This window comes from Bos grunniens, chromosome 18, assembly GCF_055505025.1.
Source record: "Bos grunniens cultivar Pamir isolate PY7600 chromosome 18, Bosgru_T2T1.0, whole genome shotgun sequence".
NCBI lineage: Eukaryota > Metazoa > Chordata > Mammalia > Artiodactyla > Bovidae > Bos > Bos grunniens.
Window position 1 is genome coordinate 48217348 of NC_141182.1, and position 9519 is coordinate 48226866.

Below are 9519 nucleotides of genomic sequence, written 5' to 3' on the forward strand. Positions count from 1 at the left end.
ACCAGCTCTAGCCTTTGCATGCTAAGCTCCCCTTGGCCCGGTGAGACAGGCATATATCCAGAAGGATCCTGCAGTCTGGTGTTTTGCCTCTGGAAGTCCAGCTTCTGTACTGGGTGGTTGTGTGTTTGATAACGGGGCAGGGCCAGTATCAACACACAACTGACATTCAGTGCAGTCGGGTAGTTGGTATCTTTGTTGTTAGATGACACCTTTTTTTCCTACACAAAGAAGGAATCCCTAAGCAGGTCTGATGGTGACACTTTAGAAACGGCTTATAGAGGAGCTGCTGGAACTTAAGGCTCTGAAAAGCTGTAGGCCTCTTCCTCCAGGGCTGTGAGTGTTCTCTCTTGCCTGAATTGCCCTGCTAAGCATGGTCTCTGGTTGTGTTTTAGATTTTTGCCACCTTCCCAAGAAAGTGGGAAGATGCCGGGCCTCCTTCCCTCGGTGGTGGTACAATGTCACTGACGGATCCTGCCAGCAGTTTGTGTATGGAGGCTGCGACAGGAATGACAATAATTACATGACCAAGGAGGAGTGTCTTGCAAAGTGTGCTGGCGTCACAGGTAAGACAGCGCTGTTGGGGAGGGTTTATCATCTGTTGTTGTTTCTCGGTCATTAAGCTATGTCTGACCTTTTGAGACCCCATGGACTGCAGCACACCAGGCTCTTCTGTCCTCCACTATCTCCTGGAGTTGGCTTCAATTCATGTCCACTGAGATGGTGATGCTATCTAACTGTCTCATCCTCTGCCCCCTCTTCTTTTGCCTTCAGTCTTTCCCAACATCAGGGTCTTTTCCAATGAGTCAGCTCTTTGCATCAGATGGCCAAAGTGTTGGAGCGTCAGCATCAGTCTTTCTAATGAATATTGAGAGTTGATTTCCTTTAGGATTGACTAAAGGAAATTTGTTCTCCTTGTTGTTGAAGGGACTCTCACGAGTCTTCTTCAGCACCACAATTTGAAAGCATCAATTCTTTGGCATTCAGTCTTCTTTATGGACCAGCTCTCACATCAATATGTGGCTACTGGAAAAACCATGGCTTTGACTATACGGACCTTTGTCAACAAAGTGATGTCTCTGCTTTTTTAAAAAAAAATATTTATTAATTAATTTGGCTGCATCAGGTGTTAGTTGCGGCACGTGGGATCTAGTTCCCTGCCCAGGGATCAAACCCAGACCCCCTACACTGGGAGCGCTGAGTCCTAGTCGCTAACCACCAGGGAAGTCCCTGTCTTTGCTTTGTAATATGCTGACTAGGTTTGTCATAGCTTCCCTTCCAAGGAGCAGGCGTCTTTTAACTTCGTGTTATCTAGAGACACCTTATTAACTGGGTCGTAGATGTCTTTTGCTCTTTGCTAGTTCTTCATGGCTGAAACTGGGAGATGTTTTTAAAAGCAGAAGCTGGCCCAGCGTGAAGGTCACCCACACACGGTGGTTTCACGGCGGTACCCTTCCCCCTCTTCTCAGAAAGGGGAGAGTAGGCTGCAAACTAGAGCCAGGGGAGGGGGGACATGACTGCTTCTCCCCGCCAGCTTCCTTCTTCCCACTAGTGAGCGCACATTCCACGCCACGCCAGGTCTGCTCGGACAGGCAGCGGACAGGCAGCCTCCTTGTTCCCTGGGCCTTTGGGTTATTTTTACCTTTGGGACAAATGACTTGAGGAGCTCAGCCAGCCAGCCGAGTAATGAATCAAGTTAAAACTAGAACACACTTCTGGAATCTGTTCTTGTCCCAGCCTTCAGTGAGGACTTCTGTGCAGTCATGTTGACCCTGTGAGCCTCCCAGTTTAAATAAAAACCTGAGCCCCACCACAGCATGTGCCAGCTCTGAACGCAGCCTCGGGGGACTCCTTGAGACCTGATGGCAGTGAGATGTTGGCCCTCTGGGGCCTGATCCCTCCCAAGTGTTCCAGAGACCTGAGGATTTGGCCAGCCAAACTGTCTGTTAAAGATTTAAAAAAAAAAAAAAAAAAGATTTTCACTGGCTGCTTCTTTAACGTTGTCATGGGACTTCTTACATCCTTTCCTGACAACTTGGCATTGCTGGTAGCACCTGGATTATGATTCTGGGTCAGAAAGTGCTTGTGGCACCCTCAGCGCTCAAAGCCCTGCCACCCTGGGAGCTTGTGCCAGGCGTTTGTATCTCCTCCTGCATTGGCTGTACCCTCTGTTGGCTTTGAGCTCTGCATTCAGAAATCACATCAGTGAATTAAAGTGCACAAAGAGAGGACAGCAGCAGTGGCCTTGGCTGTGGCCTGAGGTTTACAGCAGCGCCCAGGCACACGAGCCCGGCCGAGACCCAGTGCCTGGAGAAGCGTTTTACTGATCTTTGTGTGCCCAGCGAGTGCTCAGCGCTCAGCACATGTTTGGAGAGCCAAGGGGGCTGGTACTATTTTTGGATTGTGAATGAGCCCCTCATCTTTTAGGGGGTGACTGGCAACCTCACCAAATGGTAAGGAAAATACTATTTATTGTATGTGATTTTCTGTCATAAGCTGTGATCCAGTGTCCGGGAAGGAATTAAGGGGAAATGTTTTTTGCTACCTTTCCTGTTCTTTCCCTATCAAGAGTTCACAGTATGGGACTTCTCTGGTGGTCCAGTGGTTAAGACTTCGCCTTGCAGTGCAGGGGGCCTGAGTTCAATCCCTGGTTGGGAAGCTGAGATCCCACATGCCTCCTGGTCCAAAAAACCAAAGCACATAAAACAGAAGCAATATTGTAATACATTCAATAAAGACTTTGAAAATGGTCCACATTAAAAAAAAAAGAGTTGACAGTAGCAAATGTACATGCCGTTCTGATTACTCTTTGGTTTCTCAGGGGGAAAGTTAAGTTTTAAGAACACAAGCAGTGAACAGCGGGCATAAGATGGAATGTCTCTGCTGAGGGCCATGGGGTGTAGTGTTTTGCTGGCAGAAGGCAGACAGCTGTCTTCCTAAAGGTCAGAGTCCGGCCCCAGCCTGGAGGTCCCAGAAAACCCATTTGCTGGCTCCTGAGGCGGTTCTCCCGTGAGTCTGCAAGGAGAACTGGAACTGCCAGGGTGACTGGGCAACAAGTCACTCACCGGAGTCCTTGCCAGCAGATTCCCTCCCAGGCAGGCAAGCTCTGTGGGGAGCCAAATGAGAATGAGAATGACAGTTCATTAACAACTGATTAATTAATTATAATGAGAACCAAAGCCGGTGAAGGGCCCAGACTCTCCCGTTTAGCCTATGCTTTAGTGTGCATAGACAAAGCTCAGTCAGATTCCCAGAAGATTGCTTGATGAGGGGCGGGGCGGAACCAGGGGAGCTGGTTTGTATGCAAGTGTGCGGTGGCATCAGGTTAGACCAGCCCCACGCCTCCTCCACACTCGGGAGGGCTCCTCCCTCCTGCACCCTGCCAGCCCTCCCTTTTTTGCACTTCCTTAAATGGCTAGCCTCTCCACCCACCCTCTGAGCTTTGTGTATGTGTGAGAGAGAGATAAAATATACATAGCATACAATTTACCATGTTAACAGCTTTAAGTGCATGGGTTGGTGGCAGGAAGTACATTCCTAGTGCTAAGCACACCCTTCAGTTTTTAATTCACTTTGTGAGTTAATACAGTTCAACAGGTTATTTGGCCCTGGAAGCCATTCTGTCTTTTTATAATGTCACTTCACACGTCTTTGCTCTGATTTCCAGCTGGTTGATCTTAACGTTTAACCCACAAGGACAGTCTTGGTTCCTTATTTCCAAGTTCTGGCAGGTTTGTGGTCCAGCATGCACACTGAAGGGCCCTCATAAAGGAGAAATGGGAGGCTCTGTGAGAGGCCCACAGGACCAGGCCTGCTCAGGGGTGCAGTCTGTTTTGTTTCCCCAGCGATCTTAGAGGTGCCCTTTCTCACTGTGCTGTTTGTTTGTCCCCTTGCAGAGAACACCATCGATGAGCGGACCAGGGATAAAGCAGATTCCTCTGTCCCAAGTGGTAGGTTTTTAAAAAGACCCGAGATGGAATGAGGGCCATCCAGATGGGTAATGTGAAAGGACATTTGTCATTTGGGAGTTGCACCAGGGCTTCCTCCTCCTGGTTCTGTTGACGCAGAATTGGCAAGCTGGGACTGCCAGCTTCTGGCTCCTTGCCACCTCCTCATGCTGGGGAGTTCGCATTGTCCTGCGGACAGGAAGGGCTGAGGGACTCCACAGTGCTCCCTCCTGGGCGCTGGGGTGTGGCTACTGCTGCATGCTGCTCAGGCCTCGAGTCCCCACTCCCTGCCTGCTCTGCTGTCTTCACTACCCGATCCCCACTCCTTGACGCTCCTTCTCCTTTGCTCTCTGTCATCCTTGCCGGTCCATCTCCCTCCCTGTGCTGACCCCTGTCCTCTGCCACCCCGCCTCCCTTCCCACTGCAGTCCTTGATCTCTTTGTGTTAGCTTGCTTTGTAGTGCTGAGAACAGCTGCCCTATTCCTTCTTTATGCTTAAAGGACTCTGCCTCGGGAGCCTGGGGTGGGTGGTCCAGATGCAGTAGCAAGGCCAGTCCCCAGGCAGTGGGTTCTGCGGGCGAGTCCTGCTGTGGAGGGAGGGAGTCTGCCCCCACCCGCTTTGAGGATGGCCCCAGTCAGCCAGTGGCCACACACTGGTTGCAGTCTTGATTCTGGTCCTTTGACTCTGGCCTCAGCGCCCAATACGAGTAAGCATTTATTAGTTTAGCAGCCAATCAGTTGGCAGAATGCTGAGAGTTAAGGTTAGAGGCACTTTCCAGTTTCGATAGGATTCCTGTGACTGTCCTGGCCACCGCTTTGCCTGGGTTCATTGTTTATTCCAGAACTGGCCTCTGCGAGGTCATCCAGAGCCATGGGGCACTGAATTCATAACTCTGGTGTCTGTCCTGTTTCAGAAGAAAATTTCCCCAAGAGAATAAGTGACCTCCATATACTTCTGGTCTTTCTCGTCAACCCAGAAATTGTGGCTGGGATTGTTTCCATAATAACCCCTGACCTGCCAAGCAGGCCTCCCCATCCAGTCATGGTGCTGGAGGCGCTGTAGAGCGCATCAGGACTGAGAGGTGATGGAGCAGAGCTGCCCACAGAGAGGGGACTCCACTCCCTTCCTTCCAGGTGCCAGAGTGTCCACGCTCCCTCAGTGGGCCCCTTTCAACTCAGCCCCAGCTAGGTCACGTGTCCTGTGTCCATTCCGGCCTCCCTGACGTGGAGACATGGATGTTTGTGTTTCAGTTCCCAGAAGGCAGGATTCTGATGGCCTCTCCGGTGATATTTTCAGCTATGAAGGTACAACTTCTTAAAAAACATGTTTTCTTACTTAGTTGGGAATTGAGACACACTTGAGGGTTTCTATTAAGGATATTGTAGAGCAGGGCTTCCCAACCTTTCCCGGGTACTAGGACTCACGAGGATGCCGTGGGGCAGCAGGAAGCAGGATGGGCCCACAGCATGCCCTTGGAGAAGTTTGCCCTGCCTGCCAGAAGCTGCGCTGTGGGCGGGTAACTAGCTCTGCCCCCGAGCCCTGAGATTGAAATGAGGGGCCTGGTTCAGACCTCTGGGAGCTCACACAGGTTGAGTGCCTACAACAGTGACTGACATGGGGTAACCTCCATAACCGTAGTCTGGTAATGCCACTGAGAAAGGCATCTGAAAATGTGGGCCAGACTGGCCATGTCTGCAATTAACCAGTTTCTTTTAGCAGAGAGAGGTTTTCCCCACGGGGCAGCAGCCGTATGACTGCTTAGGAGCATTCCAGCTCCAGTCACCTCTCCTGGGCCCTGCTAATTTGTGCCCCTCGGGCTGTCTCGCTCCCAGAACACTGCATTGCCAAGGCCGTCACTGGTCCTTGCCGCGCAGCCTTCCCACGCTGGTACTTTAATGCCGAGGAGAACTCTTGTGATAACTTCATCTACGGAGGATGCCGGGGCAATAAAAACAACTATCGCTCCAAGGAGGAGTGCATGCAGCAATGCTTCGGTGAGTCTGCCTCGTGCCTCAATCCAAGACACGGCCACGGGCAGGGGAACCCTCCCGAGAGGACCCCAGTCCCTTTCCTTGTCCTCTGGGCTCTTACCCTCACCTTCTTTTGGCTCTCCCTAGTGGGGAGGGGGTGGCTTTGGCCCCAGCTGTTGGGCAGATATTTCCTATGTCCCTACTGGGGTGGCAAGGCCTCAGAACCCTCTGAAGAGCTGGAAGAAGTCACTTAGCTAGAGCTCCCCTCGAAGGCCCAGGACCAAGGGGAAGCCTCTGGTGGCTGTCGCTCTGAGCAAAGGAGGGCTGGGAGCTGACCAGGGTTGTGTGTTTTCTTCCAGGCAAGCAGTTGTATCCTGCCCTGCCCCTTGGCAGTAAAGGTAAATGGCCTCTTGCCCCCCTCCACCTGCCCACCTTGACTGAACTCGGCTCTGTCTTTGTGGCTTCATGTTGTCTTGGACACATCGTCCTTCACTGTCCACATCTTTTGTTAAAAAGTCATGTTTCTGCACAAGAATGGCAGCTTGGAACACACAGTAGATGTGTGTCCAGTGGTGCGGTATACATAAACAGGGGTTAGAAATGTGGCCATCTCTTCCCAGCAGCCCCGAGGGCAACCGGGGGACACTTCCTCCTGCTTAGGCGTGTGGGATCTGTTGCACTCAGGCCTGAGATTGACTCCAGGTTTGGGGGTAGCTTTGCTGCCTTGGGGTGTTCATCGCTGGTCCTGGGTGACACCGAGGAGGGCGGAGCCCTCGCTGTGGGTGGGCCATGGCCCCCAGCAGCGCTGTTGTCCCCACGCAGTCTGGTCTGGCGAGGAGGCTGGGCCTTCTCTCTCTTTTGTCTCTGATTCTGAGCCTTAATCATGGATGGTAGCGTTTGCACAAAAGACCTGCCACACTGGTTTGGCCTCTTTCCACCTGTTTCCTGTTCAGGAGCCCAGGCCTGGCCTGTGTGTCTACCCTCCTTTAGAAAAAGAGGAATGAAGCTGGAACCTGGTTGGCCAGGCATCGGGGTCTGGAGGGTGGGAGATGGGGAGGGAATTGACCTTTTCTGGTCCTGCGGCTACGTGGGGAGAGGGAGCCGGGCAACTGCCCCCGGACCACATTCCTTAAGGGGAGCCTCTCCTGAAGAAAAAGCATCTGAACTGACCAGTGGGACTCCAGTGGGGCAACCACTATCAGATTTATCTGGGCAATTAGGGGTGTGAGGGTCCCCTCCCGGCCCTGCTCCAAATAGACCCGTGCCCATCCCTCGTTCCACAGGCCACCACCCCAGCAACCTGCAGGGCCACATCTTTCTCTGGGCTGGTTGGGGGAGGGGCGTGTTTACACGCCCACGCCAGAGATGGGTGCTTTTCCTGTACAGGTTGCCCCAGAGAGGCGGTAGGGAGATAGAGTTGAAGTGAGGATTTTTTTTGTTGTTCAAAAAAAAGAAACACAAATAGCCACTCTGTCTGTGTGCACCTAGCATAGCACCTCCATTTTTTAGAAACCTATTTCTCAAGACTGTAGGGACTCTCTTGAGGACTCGACTTCCTGTCAGGCTTCCTGGGTTGGGGCAGGGGGACGTGTGGCCCTAGGACTGTTGGTTCTCCTCCAGAGCTCCCGCAGACACCGGTTGTGGCCCCTGGTCCCCCCCCAGTTCTGAGGCCTCTCTCTCATCCACAGTGGTAGTCCTGGTGGGGCTGTTCGTGATGGTCCTGATCCTCTTGCTGGGAGCCTCCGTGGTCTGCCTGATCAGGGTGGCGCGGAGGAACCAGGAGCGCACCCTCCGCACCGTCTGGAGCTCTGGGGATGACAAGGAGCAGCTGGTGAAGAACTCTTACGTCCTGTGAACCCCCTCCTGTGAACCCCGTTGCCAAGGGGCTGCCCCCCCACCCCCTGCTGATGAAGAGAATCTGGGAAGGGAGGGGAGACAAGGGTCGATGCGCATGTGTGCTTTTTCAAATAGAGCGATTGATTTGTATTTGCACGATCATTAGGGCTTTTGGTCTGTTTGTTCTTCCAGAAGGTGAGAGGGCTGCTCCCTGGCCCCCCAGATGGGTTTGCTTTAGAAGTCCTCTCAGTGAAGGTCTGTGCAGTGCAGGTGGTCTGGCCTCCACCTGAGTCGGTTCCTCTTCGATCTCTTTCTTTGCTCCAGGTGTAGTTTTCTTTGCTTATGTTGAATCCTGTTGCCTCCTTTCCCATCACAAAAGTGATGTTTTCTGTTTGTTGTTGTTTTTTTTTTTAAGTAAGCAGAAACATGGTTTTTTTTTTATTAGGATTCTGAAAGGAAGAAAGTAAAATGTACAAGTTTAATAAAAGGGCCTTCCCATTTAAAAAAAAATTCAGCATGTGCTTTCTTTATGGGACTGTTAATATAGACTCTACCAAAGTATCCACAGGACATGAGATGTCCCCATCCAGGAACAGATTGTAAGAAAACAACGTCTTTCAGATCTTTTTGAATGAAATACATCTTACATTACAACTGAGTGCTCATAAAGTTTTGCCAAACAACCCTTAGCCTTACACTTGTGGTAAGCTCTGATGTTTTCTTTTTTTTTTTTTTTGCTCTGATATTTTCTTACTCCATTTCACTTTTTGAAAATTCTGGTCATACCGTGCTGATTTTGTTTTTTTTTTAATGACTCATTTTGGCGTCCATGATCTTCATCTTTCCTGCATGTCTGCAATCATCCCCAGTCCTCCCTCCCTGCATAGAAATGGGGACAGGGCACCACCAGGCTGAACTCTGCCTCCAGGCTTAGCCCCAATTCTGCTGCCTGCCTGTGGGGACTCCCTTCCTCTCAAAGCTCTCAAAGCCCCCTTTCTCCTCACCCTAATCCTAAACACAGAGTCCTAAACATGGGGCAGCATCTGGGCAACCCATGGGGTCAGGCAGGTAGACTGGGGCCTCCACCTGCCTCAAGGACTCAGGAGGCTGGTCTGCAGCCTGGGAGTAGGTAGAGGGCCTACCTACATGGGCCTGGCTGGGGGCCCATGCTACCCGACACAACAGTTCCAGATCTTGCTGTGGCCTCTCCTTGAAACACAATAAGCCCTCCTTTCCTTGACCCTTCCTAGAAATCCCTTCAGGCCAAAGGCCACCCTCTATACATACTATACAGGCAGACCTCCTTTTATTGTACTCTGAAGACACTGTGGCCTTGTTAGATAATGGGGTTAGCATTTAAGTACATTAAAATTAATGTATATACATTGTTTATTTTAGACCTAGTGCAGTTGCACACTTAATAGACTATAGTGTAAGCGTAACTGTTAAATGCACTGGGGACGTCAACAATCTCATGCGACTGGCTTTATTGCGATAGTCTGGAACCAAACACACAGTATCTTGGAAGGATGCCTGCACGTTGAGGGAAAGGCTTGTGTCTGTTAGGGCTTAGACATCTGTTGCAGAAGCAATTGGGTAAACACTTCATCCACTCCCAGCCTTTCTGGTCCATGGTAGATGTTGCTCCTGGATTCTGGTATTCTCCCTGCCAAACCTTCCAGGCAGCCTGGCACTCCAGGCCCTCACTGCAGTTGACTCAAGAGTTTGTGAGCAGGGGAAACCTACTTGCCACGTCCCAGACAAATTAG

At 51.2% G+C, this 9519-nt stretch overlaps 1 protein-coding gene across 1 annotated transcript in view; it reads left to right on the top strand.

Moving 5' to 3' along the window:
• Positions 1-8260, top strand: part of SPINT2 (serine peptidase inhibitor, Kunitz type 2) — a 30261-nt gene extending 22001 nt beyond the window's left edge. Inside the window, exons 2-7 of the mRNA XM_086352306.1 lie at positions 393-563; positions 3894-3947; positions 5195-5248; positions 5777-5938; positions 6274-6312; positions 7603-8260. Of these exons, the coding sequence (XP_086208432.1) occupies positions 393-563; positions 3894-3947; positions 5195-5248; positions 5777-5938; positions 6274-6312; positions 7603-7769 (647 nt within the window). The 3' untranslated portion in view covers positions 7770-8260. The remainder of the gene's footprint in view (positions 1-392; positions 564-3893; positions 3948-5194; positions 5249-5776; positions 5939-6273; positions 6313-7602) is intronic.
• The last annotated feature ends 1259 nt before the right edge of the window (positions 8261-9519 follow it).